We start from the raw sequence: 23,163 nt of genomic DNA on the forward strand, positions 1-23,163 counted from the left end.
TTTAGGGAAGTTTTTAATATTTAATTCTGCATTGTTTTTAACACTTGATTGGGAGCCGTATGAATAATTGGGAGATTGGGAGCCGTATGAATAAAATAATAATAATAATAATAATAATAATAATAATAATAATAATAATAATAATAATAATTTATTTCCCTTGATTTTTTTTTAATGGTTAACTGCAATGTGTTATTCTTTACAGATTTGCGCAAGAACTTTGAGCAAGACCCCCAGGGGAGGGAAGTTCCTATTGAAGGCATGATTGTTCTCCACTGTCGCCCACCAGAGGGAGTGCCTGCCGCAGAGGTGAGGGATCATGCCCTTGGCATTGCACACACAAACAAACAAACAGTGTCTGTGTTGTTATGTTTGGATTCCCTTGGGTTTAATCAGGTTGCAGTGTGCATTTAAATATGAATTAAGCACTGCAAGACAGGCTTAAAAGTTTATTTAAGCCTCCCGTCCCGGGTGAATTAATAGTTGTGTACCTCCTAAGTATTACAAATTGAATCTTTTGACATGCTCTGAGTGTGGATATCAGCAATTATTTCCTTTCCATTATTTCCCATTGAGAAACTATCTACTGACCATCCTGTGCCATTAACCAGTAATCTGCCCAACAAAAGAAAGGGGCCAGCCAATAGCTGTCATTAAATGTCATTAAATTCTGTGTATTTGAAGAAGTGTGCATGCACGAGGGGAGTTTATGATACGGTTCCTTTGCACATATACTCCCATATCGCTGTGCTAATGCATAACGTTGCATACTTTAAGGAAAATGCTGGAAACCTCAGGAAGGGAGAATGCTGTTGTGCTCAGATCTTGCTCAATGACTTTCCTCTGGTTGGCCACATTGCAAGAAAGAGAACATTGCACTAGATGGGCCACCGGGCTCTCCTTAGATTCTTATGAGAGCAGCTTCCACTTTGAGTAGACAAATAGCACATCATGTACTAAAAGAGTTTCTGGGCTCAGTCTCCCCTTTCCAAGACCAGTTTTACCATGTAGTGAGTTATTTGTGTAGATCGCACCTTAGAAAGGGAAGCGTATTGAACAGTTGGAAGGCAAATAACAGCATGCAGTGCTTTTAGTCCTCTGAGTACTGGAAACTCCATGAAAACACTGACACATTAATTGTGTGTGGCCAGCCGAGCAGCTAAATAAAACATCTTGCCTGGATTTTGTAGTTTTCTTTTCATCATTGCCATTGATCACAAATTTCTTGCCATTCCGGCTCTTTCTTCAAGCCTTATGCTCTTCCTTCAGTATCATGACAGACAATTACTGAAAGTGGTCAGCATGTATCTGTAATTACTTATGCTGCAATTGCTTCCCTGAAAGATCCTCTTCAATCCTCCCCACGGAACCAACTGCCCACTCTTCAGATTAGAAATTGGGAATAAGCACAGACCGCTGTAGGTAACTGATCAGAATTCATGTACATAACCTCTCTTCATCTCTACCTTTCTATGTACACACACAAGCACACACACACACACACACACACACACACACACACACACACTAATGTTGACCACAAAACTAGCAACAATAAATAGTAACAAAAACAGCATCTATATCTCACCTTCTTGTTCCCAATTGTTTAATGTGGCATGCATAATGCAACCCCTCCGTTCTCACAACCTTGTCAGGTAGATGTCAGGGACTGGGCAGAGGAGAAATGGTGGAGACTGCCTCCCCAGCTAGACCTTTCCAGGGAGTAGGAAGAGGAAGACAGTTTAGATTTACAACAGGGGTTTGAGGGAGGTTGCAGCTCAGAGGCAGATGAGAGGAAAAGTTGGGTAATAATGGAAGAGGTGGAGGAGGAGGAAGCAGCAGGGGGTGACAGCTGATGGACACAGTGTCTTTAGAAAACATTCCAGACCCCCCCCCGAACCTGGTGAGTCTTGAAAATAGGAGAGCAAAGAGCTCAAAGACAGAGGGCACGTAGCAGCACCCATAGGAGAAAGGATGAGAATGACGAATGAGGAAGTGGGGGGGGGTCACTCAGGACAGCGCCATTATCCAAGAGGTTGGGTTCTATAGCCTCTTTCTGTAAATACTGAATAAAAAGATAGTTGTAAGAAACATTCCCTTGTCTTTGTACGTTCCTCAGCAACCAGCCGGTAGTCGCTGGCAGCGGCTTGACAGTAGGAGAAGCTGAGAGCAAGTGACAGACCCAAGGTCATATTGCAAATTTAATGGCTTCATACAGATTTGAGCTTGGGTCTTCCCAGTCCTAGTGTGACACTAGGTGGTTTGGTGTTATTTACTACAGCAAACACCTTCCCACCAGGTATGTCCAAACAGACTATTCCAGAATTATGTCTGTGTGTTCATTCGGTGTATATTTCCAACCTAAGAGCAAGGCCTAGCCCAGAGTTTTGAACACAATTATTCATGACCATAGTCCATGCATCTGGGTCCAATGTGACTTGTAGTCCAAAACATCTGGAGGGCACCAGGTTGGGGAAGACTGATCTAGGTCAATATCGTATACTTTGTTTGGCAGCAATTTTGCATGGTCTCTTCCGGTGGTTTTCCCCAGAACCCTACTACCTGATCTTTTCAGGGACTGCATGCAAAGTATGGTTTCGATCCCCTAAGCAATCATCCACCTGCTTCCTTAACATAAGAGTTGCTGCCTGGTACAGAGATAATTGATGGTGGTGGTGCCTTTAATGTACAAGCCCCATGAACAATATTAAATCCTCCTTTTTGCAGATTGGGACTGTAATTGGGGTGCCCCAAATAAACCTCAGCTGGGAGCAGTAACGGTTCTGAAGACCAGTTCCTGGAAACTGCAGGTGGGGAGTCTGTAGGTTTCCTATAGACATCTGGTTGGTCATCATGAGAACAGAATATTAGACTGGATGGGCCATTGGCCTGATCCAGCAAGCTCTTCTTCTGTTCTTATTCAGCCTGATTGCCAGTTTTCTCTCTGTGGACACAGCTGGAAAAGCAGCGGTGCTTGTGTTACAGCAGGTTGTTGGTTCTATCTATCAGCTCAGAGCTGGAGCTTCGGGCCAGCAATTCCATCTGTGCTGTGGTAAGTTTACTCTCCAACAAGACTTAGAGCCGCATCTGTGCTGCTGCTATTTAGGTACACATTGATAGAGAGAGAAACTGATCTAAACCAGAGGCTGCTTGCTTCTCATCTCAGTCAAAATCACTATGGTATCTTATTAATTGGGTGGACAGAAGAAGCCAGAGAAACAATAAAACTCTAAAGAACAAGCAGCACATTCTGTTCATTAGTCAGAGGGCCTGCTGAGCACATGCCATTGGAAACTAGTTTATATGATGAGTAATGAGGCAAACTGGGAGGAGGAAGGCAAAAAAAGAAAGAAAGGGAAAAGATAACCAACTACTCCAAAGAATAAGCTTCCAGCTAGCTAGGAGTAGCAAAACCACTGAATAGAAATGAGAAGAGGAAATAAAATGTGTGTCTAAGAGCCAAACCACACATTATGTTAAATGCACGATTGCATTTAACACCAGTGGTTTTGTTGCCATTAAGTAGCATCTGCAGGGGGCCGGAATCAGGATTGTGATCATTTTGTGCAGAGAGGGTGTGTGTAAACTGTTTTCTCACACTCCCATTTCCTCTGCATCCGGCGTGCTCCCACCACTGTTTAGGGAAGCAGTGTAGACATGATGCTAGCCATAATCCATATCTGTTGTTCTGCCGTTTCTTATGATATACTGTGTTTTGATGTGATTCTCCCCAAACCAGTTTCGATCCGGAATGAGGAAAGGAACAACTGAGCTGCATTTTCAGGTGCTAAAGGGCACACATCCCTTGATGTCAGTTCCACTTTTTCTCTTGCAGAAAATTGCTTTTAGGGTGGGGCAGGGACAAAAATGGTGCAATCAAGTTGGGTCTTAAGCTAGTTCAGCTATTGGACCTAGTGCAGCAAAATTCTAGGATTTTCCTGTGCCCCCTGCACCTTCCGCCTTCGCTGGTGGAAACAACAGAACTCTGGATATGGCAGTAGCTTCACCACTCTGTTAAGCCCCGCTACTGCCCACCAGGGATTTGGATTGCCATCTAAAACGTTCATTCAATGATCAGAAGGACCCATCCACATCTGGAGGGACAGTTTAGGAGCCACACAGTTACAGTGGTGTTGGCTTAACCACAGTCATTAAATGGCTTCTCGAGATGGAAGAGTTCACATAATCGGAGGGAAGACAAATGGCAATGCAATTAAAGGAATGCGTATTGAAGGGTAAAAATGGATGATTACCAGAGAAGTTGAAGGAAGTCAAAATTTGTATTTTGTTAAAATTGTATGATTATATTTAAAACTAATAAAAATGTATGATAAAAAAGGAAGAGTTCATATAATCTTCCAATTTGGGCTATGGCAATTCACCAAGACAATAGTCTCCTTTAGTTATGGGAAAGCTTACACCTCTGAATGTATTGCCGTTATCGTGGACTTGGGACATCAAAGGTATAACCAACACAGAGCTCTCATTCAATCTTATCATGAAGACAGGAAGAAATAAAATACCTAAGATGTTATTAGGTAGAGGATTAAAAGCTGTTAAAATCAGCCTCCCCTTCCTATAAACTGTGCATATATTAATGCTGTAATGTCCGGAATGGCTTCATCAAACCCTCACACCACCCCAGGAGTTAACCCTTGTGGCTGTTGAGACAGAGCCCACTTGACTACTTTCAGATCAATTCATTATTTCGAACTATAATACTTTACATTTACCAGCTAAATGGAAAATCTGTCTTTCATAAAAGTTAGGAATGATGTCTGATAAAAAAGGCGACATTTTAATGGCTTTCTGCAGATTAAAATGGCGGAGCTCTCAATAAACCCTGATTTACTGGTGTTGGTTGTAAAATGGTTATTGCTGCTAATAAAGTCTGTAAATCCTAACTGGTCATATTTGCTCTGGACAATAAAACTTCCCATAAAGGCTCAGTGTATAAGGCTAATTCTCTCTTCACATCAAGGTAAGCAGTCTACTCAGAGTAATAATTCATAACCTTTGGAGACCTGGTCTACATTTAAATAAATGGCTGTGTGCTCCCCCACAGCAATAGAATTCCAGACTGTACATTCATTTGTTCTGACAAGTATGGTAATTTATGAGCAAGACAGCTAATTCACTCCAAAACACAGGACCAGGCTGTGCTCTTTTGGAAGGTGGTGCAGCCAGCCGTGATCTGCTCTGCTTCTCCTCTCTCTGCCCTCAAAAAGCTCATGATCAAATGCAAATGGTTTTGTAGGGAAAAAATTAAGCTGGTTGGAATGTAGACTTCATATTCCGATTTTTTTGAATCATTATTAGCATGCATTTTTTTCACCCATAATTCTTTTGCACTGTAGTGTGTGATTCTTTTCTTTTAATACGTTGCTAATTAAGGCCCCCTGCCACAATTAACACATGGAATAAACAACATTCTGACCTCAGGTGAACATGGTTGCAGGAAAGCTGCAAGCATTGGAGTGCATCCTTTTGAAGAGGCAGGTGACACGCTCATTTATTTCAATATACAGCCCCAGCTCACCTCCTACCAACCTTTTGACAACCTGCTTAGTGGAAGGGGATCATCAGGAGGCTAGTGCAGACAACGCTGTCAGCTCACTATAAGGAATGATTTTGTCTTGAGAATTTCCTGTAACACAGGCTCACCATGGTCTGATGGAACACAGTGAGAAATACTGCTGAATCTAAATTAAGGTTGCCAGATTTTTTTCAATGAATCTGGGGACACTGTTTTTTGAAAAGAAAAAAAGTTATTTTTAAAAAAAGTTTTGTGTTTTTTTTAAAAAAATATATGAACTAAAATCTTCTCTTCTGTGGTCTCCTCTGTTGCATGGCCTTCCTCTGGGCCCCGGCCTGCTCTCTTGGAGTGCTAGCCGCCGTGGAGTAGGCTTCGTTCGGTTCTGGGCTGTGCCACGTATCCTTGCCCTCCCGGTGCTCTCCTACCTCTCTTCCTTAGCGGTGGTGGTGGCAGTGGTATGGCAAGGTTGGGGCTTCTTTCTTTTTTCTCCTTTCTCTCTCCTTTTTCTCCTTCCCCTCTCTGTTTCCTTTTGCATTGGCTTCAGGGTTTTCCTGGCTCCAGGCGGCAGGTCCCGCTGCGCTCCAAAGGCTTCCTTTTGCTGAAGCCAAGAGAGCAAGACTCTCCTGGCTTCAGCAGAGAGGGAGAGCTGCGCAGTGCCCCTTCAGCGAAGTGGGAGGAGAAATGGAAGGGGCTCTGTTTCTCCTGCTGCTTCCCTGAAGGGGACTGAGCAGAGAGGGGGATAATTTTTTTTCTTGTTCTCCCCCTCTAAAACAAGGTGTGTCCTATAGAGTGAAAAATGTGGAAATTCATCAGTCTAATGCAGTGGCCTTACCATGACATCACCTTTTGATGGCAGATAATAATTTGGGGATCTCATCAGGGTTCAAAATTGCTCATTAACAACTCAGAGAGGCAGCATAAAATGTTGCATAAAGACTGCACAAATCCGTTTGTTTAATGGTGTGCAATGCCTTGTTTAAAGGCATTTTATTATCTTTACATAGAAGCTGCTTATATTATGAAATCTGAAGAAAACAAAGCGACATAAAACAATGCAATACAGCAATTCTGAGCTTTTACAAAATGGAGCAATTTAAGAATTTCATAGTAACTGTATTGACAAAGCACAATCAATCAGTGTTTGCTATTACTGAGGAGCTAGCCTCCTTCAGCCCATCTAGAAATTCTAACTTTCATAGCATATAATCATTTCTAAGTTTCCTTCCCTTTCTTAAGATAAAAATTGTGCAAAAAAAATTAAATACCTTTATCTATCTATCTGTCATCCTTATTGCTGTCAAAGACCAGACAACCTAAATAGATATAAATACAAACAATAAACCAGTAAATGTTTAATAGCATCTATTATAGGAAAGAATACAATTGTCTTTAGTCATACCCCAATGAATAGAGCTGAATTTCATGATGAACTTAAATTATCATGCTACAACCTCCATTGAAATTCATTGGTTCAAGGATAGCCACCTAGAGATCAGTCGCACGGCATCCTGGTATCATGAGATATTTTCCTTCTGGTTTATGGATATTTCCATTTCTGATGTCAGATTTGTGTCTGTTGATGTCATAGGTAGAATGCAGTGGGGAGTTCCTCGTAGATAGGGCGCTATATGATCACTAATGATCCACATTCCTATAGTCCCATGTAGGAGTGAGGGAGAAATTACATTCCTTCACACTTTTGTTTATTACTTATTTATCAAATTTATATACCACCCTATACCCGGAGGTCTAAGGATGGTTCATGGTGAATCTATTTAATTCACACTTTCTGAAACGATATGGAATGTGTGTACCGTGGTACCTCGGGTTACATACGCTTCAGGTTACAGACTCCGCTAACCCAGAAATAGTACCTCGGGTTAAGAACTTTGCTTCAGGATGAGAACAGAAATCGTGCAGCGGCGGCGCGGCAGCAGCAGGAGGCCCCATTAGCTAAAGTGGTGCTTCAGGTTAAGAACAGTTTCAGGTTAAGAACAGACCTCCGGAACGAATTATGTACTTAAACCGAGGTACCACTGTCTTGGCATTTCCCCATAAATTCTTACATTTAGTAAATGGTAGAATTTAGATAATATTTGGAGTAGTATTGAAGATGCCAGGCACAGTGTAAAAATACAGGTTGAGACAGAAGATGACGGCAGGGTCATTGCCCTGACAAGAGGTGAGACATTCAGCGTTAGGCAAGAAGTGGGGGGAGGACTTCCTCCCCAGTTGTTTTAGCAAAAGGCAATAGCAGAGTTGGGGGAGAGAGGTTGCCAGGGTAACAGGGGGCGTGATGTCACCACAGGGAAAATGTGTTCTTTTAGACAGAGATTTTTGAGCAAGGGTTTTGAGGAAGAAGAAGAAGAGAGGGGCCAGAACTCAATGTGGTGTTGGCTGGGAGAGGCTGCATGCAGAGACTGGGGAGCATGGCTATTTTCTGCTCTAGACCCAAGCCTGTTGAAGCTGAGAGGGGAGCAAAAAGAGACACTCACGGGGTGGAATGTTCTGCACTGCCTCCATAAGACTCAGGCGTAAGTATGTGTGACTAAACCATATTTCTTAAAGACACTGCAGTTTCCGCTGTGCCTCATTCCAAAGGAACACAATCCCCGGTTAAGTGCAAAGACCCCTGGAATCTTGCTACTGCTTGGCAGAGATTGGGGTGGCTTGTAGGAATAAATACAGTGGTGCCTCGCAAGACGAAAAGAATCCGTTCTGTGATTCTCTTCGTCTACCGGTTTTTTCGTCTTGCGAAGCAAGCCCATTGATGGATCAGCGGATTAGCGCTATTAGCGGCTTTTAGCGGCTTATCTGCTGATCGGATCAGCTGATAAGCGGCTTAGCGGCTTAGAAAAGGGGGGGGGGACCCCGCAGGAACTCACAAGGCATTGTCGTCTTGCGAAGCAAGCCCATAGGAAATTCGTTTTGCGAAGCACCTCCAAAACGGAAAACCCTTTCGTCTAGCGAGTTTTCCGTCTTGCGAGGCATTCGTCTTGCAGGGCACCACTGTAGTACAAACTGATGTTGAAACAGAGATAACTGAAGATTGGAGCAATGAGAAAGCAAGAGAAAGAGTAATTAACAGATTCTCCCACCCCTAGTCCCATAACACGCATCTGCTATTAGTTCTGGGGCTGGGAAGAGAGGGGGGCTGCACCTAGTGTGGGCATAAAAGGTATCCCACCCCCACCACAAGTCCTGTTACTTTATGTGCTTAACAGAGAGGGAATGAGATGATCCAGTTCCACAGCTTTGATCTGCCTGGATCAAATTAATTTACAGATAAAAGGCCGCTGCAGCATTCTTGATGCACAGCTGAGGTGTTTTTTTTGGGGGGGGGGGGGGGGTAAATAGTCTTTAAGCTGAATTGCACATTAGCAAAAGCAAACAATTAGGGAGGCCTGCAAATAAGGAAATACAGTTTTGGAATTCTGCTTGAATGTTGCACAGGCATGAATCAAGGGGCTTAGATCCTGCTGAGGCAGCACCAACTTTAATGTTGCTCTGAAAGGCACAGCCCTGCCCTAATTATTTCGGCAGCAGATTTCAGTTGACTGTTTGTGGCAGAGCTTCTGTAAAATTCACAAAGCAGCTCTATTATACCTTTATTAGGACCAATTAAAAATTTGCAAAGGACTGAGCTCGCTTTGAAAATTCACAAAACTCAAGGTTAATGTTTTATTTAAATAAGAAACTGGTAAGGAAAGTACATTGTGGGTTGAGGACGTAGGACAGGGATAAGGAATCTATGGTCCTCCAGGGGCTTTTGGACTCTGGTACCCCTCATGCCTGACCATTGGCTATGATGGGAACTGGAGTAGGGCTACAAGTTGCCTATCCCTGGCATACCATGCCCTTCTTCCAAGAGGAGACCAGGGCAGCAAATATCCCGACAACAGCAATTAAAGCATCTAAAAACAACTAAAAATAATTCCAATATAGTTGCAGACTGGGGAAGATTTCTTCTTAAAAGACTTGTTGGAAAAGGAAGCGTGGCTGTCATACATTTAACGGGAGTGCATCCCAAAGGGTAGGTAACAACTGTAAAGGCCAAATTCCTGCATTAAGATGTGTTAAGGTGTGATAAAGGTGGTATCTGCAGGAGGCCTTTGTTTGCAAAGTACAGTGATTAGTTGGGAACATAAGGGGGTGAGATATATTAATTCTAAGCTGTATAGGTCTTGGTCATGGGTAGGCAAACTAAGGCCCAGGGGCTGGATCCGGCCCAATCGCCGTCTAAATCCAGCCCACGGATGGTCTGGGAATCTGCGTGTTTTTACATGAGTAGAATGTGTGCTTTTATTTAAAATGCATCTCTGGGTTATTCGTGGGACATAGGAATTCATTCAATTCCCCCCCCCCCAAAAAAAAATAAAGTCTGCCCCCCACAAGGTCTGAGGGACAGTGGATTGGCCCCCTGCTCAAAAAGTTTGCTGACCCCTGGTCTTGGTAGATGTCCCGACGCAGTGTTACATGGAGCGTTCATATGACACCCAAATAACCACACGCACCGAGGAATGTGTAAGGTGGGTTGTGAGGCCCCATGAGCCAGCCCTGCATGTGTCGCTGAATGATGCATCCGGCAGTCCCAACCCCATACCGTCTGCTCATGGGAGAAATGCACACTGACCTCCATGCAGTGGTAGGGGGGGGGGCTTCTAGGATTCCCCCCTCACATGCAGGATCTCTAGATACACATGTTGATATGCACATAGAACTCTGTTTCATGAGTGCCAAGCAGGTGAATGAGGTCGGGGCTATTCCGTGTGGATCTATGGCCTCTCATCTGTTCCTTGTCCAACTCAAGAGTCAGAGACATGGCTGGCAGAGAGGCGTCTGCAGAGGGGGAGGAAGAGGCAGAGGAAAACAGGAACTTGATTCTTTCACACGAAGAAAGTGAGATAAGCCCTTCTAGCTCTGGAATGCTGCCTGTAATTTTTTGCAGCAGCACAGAGATGCAGGAGCAGGAGGCAGGTGATAGGAGGGGTTTGGATTCAGCTCCGGAGGAGGAGGAATTGGCTGCACCTGAGTCTCCAAGAAGAAGGAGGCGGAGCAAGCGATTAGAACAAAGGAAGACCAGCAGGAAATGGGGGAGGATGTGGTATATATCTGGCCTTGGGAGGGGCCAGAAGCCAGTCGAGTCAACTGACTCTGACAGTGAGGAATGAGCTGTGTAAGCTTAGACACCTGAAAGCCTGTTATTGCTAAATAAACCTCAACTATTAAAACTGCCATCGTTCCGTGTCTTGTGCTAAACCTGACATCAAGATAGCAATTCAGGTAGTTATTTGTGGACTGTTCAGTCCGTTTGCGCCCAGTGCAAAAGTTTCTCGGGTCACACCAAAGCCTGAGGTACTCAAAGCCTTTTAAAAGCACGGCTTCACAGCAAGGCACATATATTATTCTTTTCACAGTGACACCCTCTGCCAATACCTTAAAATCTTCCACAGCTTAGAGTACAGTTACCACGTCCACATTGCCAAAATGAAGGAAAAAGGTTGAGGCAGATTTGTGTAAACTTTGCATATGCTTATTTACAGTTATTGGAATAGGATTTCAGTAGAACTCTTATTAGTCACAGTGGTGCTGGGTGCTACTGAATCTGTTGTCCGTGTGCTAGCTGTTGACGACAACTTCAAGGCCCCTGCTATCCCTTCTTATCTTTAAATCAGAGGTGGATTGAACAGCTCTTCAAATAAGGGGCTATCCTCTGTAATGTAGGACACACGCTAGCTAGCAGCATGAGCACAATTTGGCTTTCTGATGACAGAATAACTATAACCCTAACCCACCTGTGGGACATTTTCATCAACTAGTCCCAGATGCTGAAAGCAACCTTTAATTTGCTCCTTTCTACCTTAGTTGCTGTTATCCCTGCTGCAGGAGGAATGCTTGTAGTTTTTACCCACCTGAGGAGTTCACAGGGCCTCCAGGGACGATTTTGATCTGGGAAAACTGTCTGTAATTATAGATTTAAAATCACTTCTGTCAGGTGCAGCTTCCCCCAACAAGGATGGGATAAACACACGCTCACAGACCCCTACCTGTTTAAAAGTAATATTAAAAAGTAGGGAGACTTACTCTAGAACAGATCCTCCTGCATTCTGTCTGTTTCAAGCTTGAGTCTGCAAGATATACTTCCAATTGTTGATTTTTTCCATCCCCCCACCAATTCTCCCCCAGCTTGACTTACATTTGACCTCCTGCCGAGATTCAGTTATCATTTCTTTCTTCAACCAAAAGCACATAATGTTGCTATGTAAAAACAGACACGCTATTTTATCTCCCTCCTTCTTTACAATCAGCCGAGTTCTATGTTTCACAAAAGCCTGAACTGCTGTTTGGTTTTGTAATAACAAGCAATAAAAGACCTAGGCTATTTGACTCCACAACATCTTTCCGTTGAGGCAAGTCTGATGTTTTGTATAGCAAAGAAATCTTCCTTTTATTGTTTCGTCTCTCACTTACTCCTTCAAGAGAATGTCCTGATGGTGCCCTTTCTTTGCTGATGTCTTTTGCTTTGGTTTCCTTAGATGTTGTTTCTTCTGCATTGTTCCGACGTGTTGTAAAGCTCCGCTTATCGGTGAATCGCTCTTGTTTTCTCGGTTGCTTTGCTCATAACTGGGGTCTCTTTTGTACTTTACAGTGTGCTGAAAATAAGCATTGCCATTGCGTCCCCGCCCCCTACTTCAACTTTTCCCGTTCACTCTTTACTGCATGCATTCTGTGTCCCAAGTTTTAGCAGGTCATGTTTTTCTGCACACCTTACATCACAATTGACTGAATGCAAAGTTTTATGAGGCTTCTGTCCTGGCTCAAGGCACTGGTCACCAATGAAATGTTTTTCATTCCAATAACTTTTTCTAAAAGAAATCTTTGTGGTTACCTGCAATGAGATGTTTCAGTTAGCTAGGCTCAGGAGAAGCCACTTTGGCAATTTAGTTGGTTTATAAATTAATCAATGAATGCTATGTGAGTATTATGAATTACCATTACCACAATTAAATCATTAATGGAAATATTTGAATTTTCAGTAAATAAGGAAGACCAGGTTGGAAACCAGTGTCCATATCCAAGCGGCCACAAAAGCTTGTCCTTCTGCCTGTACAGTGGTACCTTGGGTTACAGACGCTTCAGGTTACAGACGCTTCAGGTTACAGACTCCGCTAAACCAGAAATAGTACCTCGGGTTAAGAACTTTGCTTCAGGATGAGAACAGAAATCGTGCTCCGGTGGTGCAGTGGCAGTGGGAGGCCCCATTAGCTAAAGTGGTGCTTCAGGTTAAGAACAGTTTCAGGTTAAGAATGGACCTCCAGAATGAATTACCGTATTTTTTGCTCTATAACACTCACCCGACCATAACACGCACGTAGTTTTTAGAGGAGGAAAATCCGTAGGCATGCCACCCGTAGGCATTCCCTCCATAACACGCACAGACATTTCACCTTACTTTTTAGGATGAAAAAAGTGAGTGTTATGGTGCAAAAAATACGGTAAGTTCTTAACCCGAGGTACCACTGTAATTCTCAATGGATAAGGCAGCCTTTGCCAACCTCATGGCCTTTAGATGTTTTGGAATACTGTGGTTAATTAACTCAGGGGTGATGTGGTCCCCACAGGGTCTAGGGGGCGTCAACAGAAGAATGGGCATTTTCTGCAGTGACTCCCCATATGTGAATTGCTCTTCCCAGAAAGGTTCTCAGGAAACTTAACTACATATCTTTAGGTGGCAGGTGAAAACATTTCTCTTTTCCCAGGCCTTTGGTTAATTAAACAATATATATGGCCTTTTAAATTGGGGGAGGAGCCTATTATTTTGCTTTTTATTATGTTATGCATTTTTGTGTTTTTATAGTGTAAACTGCCCTGTGATCCTTGGGGGGGGGGGTACATAAATTTTAAAAAATAAAATTAAAAAAATTAAATGTGTTGAAAGAGAGAGACTGAGCAACAGAAGGATGGGCATAAGGCTTATACATATTTCAGCTTATTAAGTCATGGTAAGCATGTCCAACCTGGGACAGTATACTCATTACTTTCTATGTGTGAGTAGGCTTTGTGTGGGCTGGTTTGCATGAACTAAAATTATAAGGCAGAGATGTGATACAATACATGAATTTACTGATCAGTTGCTGCTAATGAAACTCAAATCTCTGATAAGCCATCAATATATTTGGGGCCAGCCCATCTGAACTCACATACAGCTGCTCAAATTGCATGGCATCCCACGTGAGATAATTACTGTTCTAAAGTGGCTTAACAAAATATTTCAAGAAGAAGGGGAGCCATTTCTACCAGAGATAGGACAATGTTGCTTAAAACTGGACTGACAATGTGGAATCGCATTGCTCACCTCTTTATAGAATTGAGTTAATTTTCAATGATGACCTGAATGCTGGTTCACACATAGGATCTCAGTTGAGGACAAAATACTGTTTTGTTTCCAAACCTTTTGTCTCTGCTAGGGACATAAGGAGGCATAGTTTTTATTCTCTCCCCAGTGTTGACACATGCAGCCTAGTTTCTGTTCCAGCCAAAACCACATTCTTCACATTGTCCACTCTGGCAAAATTTTTGTAATTTATGCAGTTTTCATAATTAATTACACAAATTGTACAAGTTTCATTCTTGCTACATTATTCCACCCTATTCACTTGAGTGCAATGGGAACACAGTGCAAATGGGGTGGACGAGGACATAATCCATTGTGTATCATTTGTGGACTGAAAGCAACAAGAAGAACAAATGTCAATCATATTCAATTGATTGATTTCCGTTCCTGACATAGGGCAGATAAGTGAACTTCCTGCTCCTGTTTTACTTGGAATTCTTCAACATCTCTTGTTCCAGCCCACAAGGTTGGCAAATGGATTGGATCACTTTACAGGCAATTCAAATACAGTCTCTCTCTTCCCCAGTTTGCAAGTCAGGGATCCATTCTTTGTGTTTTGTGTGCTCAGGAAAGCTCCCTTGTACTGTAGATTCCATTGGATCTCTGTGTTATAAATCATAGTTCATAATGCATACCCAACAAAATGCAAGGCATACTTATGAATCTCCATACCACAAGGATGATATAGTGGCATGTTTATCTTCTATCTTTAGCACATAAAACAACCTGGTAACACGCCGTATCCATAATCCTCGGCTGCATAGCCCTCATCATCAAACAGCATGTTCTTGGTGCTTTCTTGCCTGGGAAACTTTATCGCTCCCATTTTATAGGATATACTGACTGTAGGAAGCCACCACTTTGCGGTGGCACACTCATTTACTTTCAAAGTAAAACAATGATGAATGTGGATAACTTGATTCTGTCATTGTGTGCAGCTCTGTACCATCAAAGGTGGAACATCCAGAATCAATATGACTAATAGATTCTGGCTCTCTGTGATAGAGTCAGCAAACAGGATAAATTATCACATCCTCTCTGGCTCACTAGTGATAATGCCTTCCTACTGTTTGATCTGTAATAGCCACGGTGTTGCGTTCTGAGGCTGCTGTCAACCCAGAGAGGGGAAGCACTCGGTCATTATCCACTTGGTCAAGTTTTGAGTAATCTCCATGTCTGTGTCACCTTATTACTTCTTCAGAGGGTGAATCTTTGTTACCTCGGGGACAGAAGCAAAGGATATGCTCAGACAATGCAGGAACGGCAGTCCATTAATTTGACTGGTCCATTGGCTCCTTACATTATTTGATTTTGTAGTGATCATTTTAAACTGGCATCAACTAATTATGTCCATGTGGATCAAACCAGTGTCCTATACCTGCAGATGCATATTCATCTATACCACTCCTCCCTCCCCCCCCCTCTCTCTCTCTCTCTGTGTGTGTGTGAGAGAGAGAGAGAGAGAGAGAGAGAGAGAGAGAGAGAGAGAGAATACTTTAAAAAGTAGCAAATCAACATTTTTATATCCAAATAATAAGCAGTGGCATTTAAAATAACAAATTTTATTGATTTTCAATATATTACACACAAAGAGAGAGAGAATTCTACAGATACATCGAATGTCCCCTCTTTGCCAACCCTCTCCCTTCCTCCTGCAGAACATATCTGTCAATTTTTGTTACAACCCAAAAATTGACTGATACTATTGTTTCCAAGCAAAATATTGTCAGCAGATGTAGACATTTAACAGTTGTGTGTGTTTCAGTCTGAAGGAGGGTTGCATTTTCTCATGGGGGGGGAGAGTTGGAGATATGCCAATGGTGAGCAGGGCCAGAGTTAAAAGTAGGTGGGGCCACAAGCAGCAATGGACAGAGCAAAGCATATGATACTTACCCTTGTAAACGTAAAGGGACCCCTGACCATTAGGTCCAGTCGTGACCGACTCTGGGGTTGCGGTGCTCATCTCGCTTTATTGGCCAAGGGAGCCGGCGTACAGCTTCTGGGTCATGTGGCCAGCATGACTTCCGGGTCATGTGGCCAGCATGGCGAACCAGAGCAGTGCACGGAAACACCATTTACCTTCCCGCTGGAGCGGTACCTATTTATCTACTTGCACTTTGATGTGCTTTCAAACTTCTAGGTTGGCAGGAGCAGGTACCAAGCAACGGGAGCTCACCCCGTCATGGGGATTCGAACCGCCGACCTTCTGATCGGCAAGTCCTAGGCTCTGTGGTTTAACCCACAGTGCCACCCATGTCCCATACTTACCCTTGTACATTAGGTTAAATACCCAAGCATGCAAACAGTCAAGAGATTTCTGCACGCACACCTCTCCATCCTCCATCCATGCAAGCAAGAGGCATTCTTGTGGTTCAAGAACCCATTCAAGCTGAGCAAAATTCACTTGAGTGTGTGGAGCCATCTGCTGATGGTGCTGCCTGAGAAGAATCCCAAGGGCCAGAAAGTGGTGCTGGGGGTGGGGTGGGGGGCTGCTTTTGGCCCATGGGCCAGATTTTCTCCACTATATAAAAAGAAGCAGCAAGTACAATCAGTTTAGGAAATCAGAAATGAGGGGATAGGAAAGTCGCCCCTGCTGGGACATGAGCAGCTGCCCAAGAATTCTGTGTGTTGACATTCACAGAGCTAAAAACCTCCTTCCCTTCTTGCCATGTTGTTATCAGTGTTCACTAGAAGGTACATTCAAGGTTGGGATCTCATTGACAGCCATCTCTGAGAGGAAATAGCTTTTAGCCAGAACAACGACGTGTCTTCTGGCACTTTATGTTATGACTGAGATAGATGATTCCTCATCAGAGGATAACTTGGAGGGTCTGGCATTTCATCAAGCCTCAGAGCAGGCTCAGTCTAGGGACAAGGAGTCAGGATCCTTGGGAGAGACCAAAAGAGGGCTGTCTGCAGTGTGAGGATGTTCATCTGGCCATGAGGTTGAACAAGTCCCAAGCCTGAGCGAAAGACATTACCTCAAATGCCAAACCAAAACCTTCCCCATCCAGAGTGCCCAGCTGCAGGCTCAATAGTAAGTTGATCCCTTGAGGAGCCACCTGGATAAAGAGAGGACTCAGAGGAGGTCAGGATGTTGTTTCAGCAGCTCAAGATTACGCCCCCCCTTCCCCAGCTGGAAGAGCTGCCTGTGTACCAATTTGACTTTATTGGAGTGGCTGGCCATGAGCATGGACTGCCTTCACCTTGTCTCTAGTCTGACCCTTTGTTTTGTAAAGTGGTACCTTGGTTCCCAAACTTAATCCTTTCCTGAAGTCTGTTCTAAAACCAAAGCTTTCTAAAACCAAGGTGTGCTTTCCCATAGAAAGTAATGCAAAATGGATTAATCCATTCCAAACTTTTAAAAACAACCCCTGAAACAGCAATTTAACATGAATTTTACTATCTAATGAGACCACGGATCCATAAAATGAAAGCAATAATCAATGTACTGTACTATAAAATAAATAAGACAGTATTGTAGACGATAAAAATTAAAATTATTATTTTTTCTTACCTGCACTGATGGCAGTCATTATTTGGACGGGGGGCTTTATCCATTTCTGCAGCCACACAATCAATCAGTATTGAACAGGCTTCCACACAGTCACAGAAACAAGACACAAAAACGAAGTCACAAACCACAGTCACAAGCCACAGTCAAAAAAGTGAAAAAGCCACATAAACAAAAACACAGAAAATAGCAAAAACAAAAGCTCCAGATACAGTATCGCCTCTGTGTTGTGTGGATGCTCAGGACTCAACAGCTGACAGACTCAACAGGAAGCTTCTGATTAGCAGCAGGGGACTCAATTTACAAACGGAACACACTCAACAGGAAGTGGAACATGTTCAGCTTCCAATGCAAAGTTCACAAACCAGAACACCTACTTCTGTTTCCAAGTTGTTAATAAACTAAGTTGTTCTAAAAGCAAGGTACCACTGTATTTTGATTGTATTATGGATTGGCATTGAACACTACTTTTGTCTTTGCTCATGTTGGAGTTGCTACCAAAGATTAAGCTCCCTGCTCTCTTTGAAACCTGTCTGAAACTAGACACCATATGAGTTTCAGATTTATTATGGCACAAGCTTCACTAGGCTAGAGAATAGGAGAGCAACCCAATCTTCACATGTTCAAGGTCAGTAGACCAGAATACAAGTCCTGGTTGGGTCCTCTACAATGCTATCATTAACATAGGATTCAGCTTACTAGCCTTTGACAAAAGCAGGCAGGTTAGACCAAGTCCCAAAATATTTTGAACAGTCCTGTAAAACATTTCTCCGTTTAATTAAAGAAAGGAAAGTCTTGAGTATCTTGAGTAAGAGCTGCTTTTCCAAGCACTCATCACAGCTTTTGACAACTTAATGGAATGTTTTAGTTGGTAAAAAACTCAACTGAGCTGTTAGTTTATGTAATGGATGTGCAAAATAATTTTTCCTCAGCCCAGTCCACATTCTATTGAAAACCCATTAACAAAATATTTAGAAACTTGCATAAAATGTTGCAAGCATTCCAAAGGCGGCTTGCGCCCTTGCTCATTGTTCTAGATACTGGTGTATTTATAGTTCTTGCACGCAACAGTGTAAAGTGTAATCTAGCAGGATAACTATATTGTAATAAAGGACCGTGATTCTTGCAAAAGTGCCTTGTGAATTATGGACACCACTAACCCTTGCTTCCATTTATTGAAAACACAGTATGATTACTAAATGCATATAACATGCATTTTATGGACTTCCTTATAGATCTTAGACCTTGTGCGGCTGGAATATCAATACTTGTTTTACTTTCAAGGCGTAGTGCTTACAAATACTATGCATCTGCTGTATTTTTCACCCATAAGATTCTGATTTCTGATCTGAGCTCAGGGCATCCTGAATTTCTGTACACTCTGTACAGTCCTAAAATGTTGATTTCATATAATTTGGCATACAACCAAAATGTACTCCCGACACTATCTCTCCTCCAGTTTTCTTTTCTAACTGATGCTAAAAAAAATACAATAACAACAACAACAAATTGTGTGTATGCTCAGTTCTGGCTGGCAGTGGAAGCTGACCCACTAGGGCTAAGGAGACTCTGTTCCACAAACCTTAACCTGCCTTCTTGCTTTCAAGCAATTCAGTCCAGTGCCATTGTGCTCAGATCCTGCTTTGGATCTTCCCATAGGCATCTGGTTTGCCACTATGAGAACAGGACTAGACAAGCCACTGGTTTGATGCAGCTGGGCTCCAGTTATGTTCTTAAGTGGTACTGTCTCACAGCTCCTTAGTCTCAGTGTTGCCCTTACACAACTCAGCGAGGGGAAGAATGAGGGCAAAACTCGATTGGCTGTGCCTGTCATTGGATCCAGCTACTGTTGGTCTCCCTGCCTTCTGCCTTGCCAGTCTCAATAGGCACCAGTCACCACTGTTGGGTGAACTTCCAGCCACCCACCCACCCCAAACCCCCTAAGCTTTCTGGCTTTGAGAAGGTTTGAACCTGGGTCTGCACTGTCCTAGTCCAGTCTATAACCACCACATTATATTGACTCCCTGACATTTCTCTTCTTTACCATAATTGCCACATTCTGAAATAAATTTAGAGGGAATGGGAAGAGGAACCATGTTGTAATCACTGGTGAGTCAACCCTATTACCCTACCGGACAACATCTCATTCTTGAAAATTTGTTTGCCTTTATTAGTTGCATTTATATCCCACCCTTCTTTCATGGAACTGAAGGCAACACCCACCTAGGCAGGCACTTAACCAAACCTAGACCTGCAGCAAGGCTTCCTTCACCATGATCCCTCAAAATGTGTTCTAATTCAGTCATTTTCATAGATTGCAGCATAGATGTGTGGGCTATACCAAGAGGACCTGAAAAGGCTTGTTGAAGAGTCTCCTCAAATGCTTTATGCTTAACACTCCTGCCTTGTATGTCCGTGATTGTCTTCTAAGGGGACAGGGGAGTTTTTTCTCTCTTTTCCTTTAGGGCTCAGTGCCAAGACATGGTCAAACAGAGTGGTTTTCTCCCAGTGGATTGGTACTCCTAAATGTTGCTGGGTGGGGGAAGAGAAAAATAATAGAATTGCATTACTGGACCAGCTCAGACTTTGTGTACCTTGCTTGCCCTAACTCTGACCTTTACATGTAGGGCCATGTGCCTGTTAAGTGGCATCTATGTATGCTTATACAGTAACTGTGCATGCTCCCTCTGATAAGAAACCCATGTTATGCATGTGTGGAATATTGTTGCACAAAGAGCTATGGAAGCCTAGGTTAGAAGTCCCCTTGGAGACCTTCAGATCTATGCTTGTTGGTCGGGAGGGGCACAAAGGCCAAAGTGAAACCACTGTTGTGAAGCCTCTTCTCCACACACTGTGAGACACATGGGGGAGGGATTCACTTGAGCCCCCTCCCACATATTGAAAGTTTGTATGAGGGGAGTCCCAAGGTTGCATTTAACTGGTCCTATCACTTGAAACTGATACAGCCAGCTGATCCTTCTCACTACAGCTATAAGTTGGGTACTCTACAAATGTACCACTATTTCACACAAGGGGGACAGGACCCTGATTTGGCCAAGGTTCCTCGTCTTAATGATGATGTCTAAACATGTTAATTGGTGTGTATGCAGAGTCCCTTCTAGCATATTTTGAATGTTCCAGCAAGCAGAGGCATGGCTGATTGTTGTGTTGCCAGAGTTGTGGGGCATCAGTGTCCTAATGATGTGGGGAGGGGGAGCCTTGGCTCAGTGGCAGAGCACATACATTGCGCAGAAATGGTGACAAGCAAGGCCAATCACTGGCACCCCCAGGTGAGGCTGGAACAGAACTTTGTCTTAAACCCTGGACAGCCTCTTCTTATCAGTGTGGACAGTAGTGTTAGATGGACAAATGGCAGCTTCTAAGATAAGACTGGTTAACCATGACTTTCCAGTTACTACTAGACTACAGCTCCTATCATCCCTGACCATTGCCCATGCTGGTTAGGGCCGATGGACCTCAGAGTCGAACAGCATGTGATGGGTTAGCCGTCTTTTGCCATTAGATATCATTTTAATGGAGGTAGGAGTAAGGGTGGGAATAGCCCAATTGTCTCATTTTTTCCTGCTCAACATCTGAGCAATTAATTGTGTGTGTGTGTGTGTGTGTGTGTGTGCACTGAGAATTAAAAGCAGTTGCAAAATGTAACTTTGTAAATTCACCCATGCATGCTTCTCTCCAGTATAAGTCTACTGGGTAACATTCACGCACTTGAACTCTAGCTGATTATCATTCTTTTTGAGTGAGCTGTCAAAAGCCTGTGCTTTTGTTTTATTTGATATCTCACAAAATAACATATCTTTAGGGGGAAGAAGCTCTGTTCGTTACAACACCACATTCAAGCTGAGTGGCAGCTATTGATTAGATCAAGGGAGTCTGTGGTTGTCCCTTGGTACATTCCGCACGAGGGCTGTTTCCATTAATTCATTGCCATGTAAGCCTTGCTTCTAGCAAGGGATCCTAAGAAATTCAAAACTTTTTCTTAGCCTTACAGTACATCTATTGCTCAATAATCAAAGGGGGGGGGGAGGAGTTCACAAGTAGACTTATATCTCTCTATGATCACTGATTGTCTGTCTATATCTATACCTATCTATCTATCTATCATCTATATCTATCTATCTATCTATCTATCTATCTATCTATCTATCATCTATCATCATCATCATCATCTACCCATGTGAGCCATCCATAGTCCTCTCTCCCCATGCAATGTCTGCCATGTTAACAAAACAAAACAAAACAATACTTGAAGATGGTGGAAGCTGTGTAATTTATCCCAAATTTTCCTGTTTATGTGAAAATTAGTCTCAGAACAAGAGCTCAGAAAGGCTATTGTCCATGTGACATCCCAGCTTAAACTAGGGTGGGCATGTGTCCTAACTGTCTGGAACTGGTGATCTTGCGGGACAGACTGAGGACTAGGATAAGGACAAGGTTCAGACTACTTCCTTTGAGGAAGAACCAACAGAACCTGAATATGAGCTACTGTTGACTATAGGCCACAGATAACTCAAAGTTAGGGTTCCTGACAATACCTCTGTCTTGGCAACCTTGCAGAAGGCAGTGGCTAACAAAATAGGTGAAGCTTCTAGTTCCTCCAGGAAGACAGAACCTATCACCTACAGGACTGGCAGGCCTCCATATGAATCTGATTGTCTCTAGTGTCCTCCAGAATATTCACTTTTAGTATCCCTGGAGCTGTCCAGGGTCCTGTATTCTAGCTGCTTAAATAGGTCTTATGTTTTGGAGCTGCCTAGGGTTTTGGATGCTCTCTGCTTGACTCCAGCTTGTCTTGATACTGCCTGCTTTCTGCTTTCCCTATAAAACTCAAGTGCCCACAGAATTATACAGAAGCAGTCCTCTATTTTCAGTCAGGTTTCCCCCCCCCCGGTGGGGGAATCAGTGAGCAATCCCATCTGTAAGCACCTCCTGGATAGCAGACTGAGGAGGGACACAGAGGATTTAGTAAGTGTGTGTGTAGTGGTATGTGTGTTTGTGTGTACATACATATACCTTCACACACACCTTCAGTATCTGAGAACCCTTTATCATGCAGTAGAAAAAGTGTAGTCCCCTAGATTTTGTTAGATTCTCATCACTCCTGGCTGTTGGGCATGCTCATTGTGGCTGATAGAAGAACTCAACAGCTGAAGACTGACATCTGGATTTGTATTTTTCCTCCTCCCTCCCCATCTCCTTTTCATTTTATGTTGTGCCTTTTAAATTATGGTCCTGAAGGCATGGGCTGCTTCTTCATTGATATTTTTATGTCCATCTGTGAGTGAGTGGAACAAAAATGTTTTGAATGAATGAACAAATAAATGAACAAGTAATAAATCTCCTCCAAACTTGCAATAACATATAAGCTGTTTTGAGCCCCTGCAGGTCCTTAGCTATCTGTTAAGAAGGACTATCATGTTCATTTTGCACTGTCAGCTGCACAAGGAGTATCACTGCACAGTTTATGGCCATTCTTGATAATTCATAAGATGTTGTTCTTGTTGTACTCTTGTAAGTTAATAGTGTGCCATTCATTGGTTGATCACTCTTCAGTCCCTTTTACATTCCTTTTCAACAATATTTTGGACTGAAAGGGCTTTGTGTTTTGTGTATGTGAAGTATGCAATTGTAGCTTTGTTTATTTTAAGGGATTGTTTCTCCACCATCCAGTTTGTTCTATTTCCAGAAGATTCTGGG

The 23,163-nt window shown here is 43.0% G+C and overlaps 1 protein-coding gene across 4 annotated transcripts in view; it reads left to right on the plus strand.

Moving 5' to 3' along the window:
- Positions 1 to 23,163, plus strand: part of UNC5D (unc-5 netrin receptor D) — a 426,529-nt gene that overhangs the window by 233,502 nt on the left and 169,864 nt on the right. For all 4 annotated transcript variants that reach the window (XM_083480386.1, XM_083480387.1, XM_083480388.1 and 1 more), the window contains exon 4: positions 206 to 309. In XM_083480386.1, the coding sequence (XP_083336512.1) occupies positions 206 to 309 (104 nt within the window). The remainder of the gene's footprint in view (positions 1 to 205; positions 310 to 23,163) is intronic.

Source organism: Podarcis liolepis (assembly GCF_965112155.1).
Source record: "Podarcis liolepis genome assembly, chromosome: 16".
NCBI classification, from domain to species: Eukaryota; Metazoa; Chordata; class Lepidosauria; order Squamata; family Lacertidae; genus Podarcis; species Podarcis liolepis.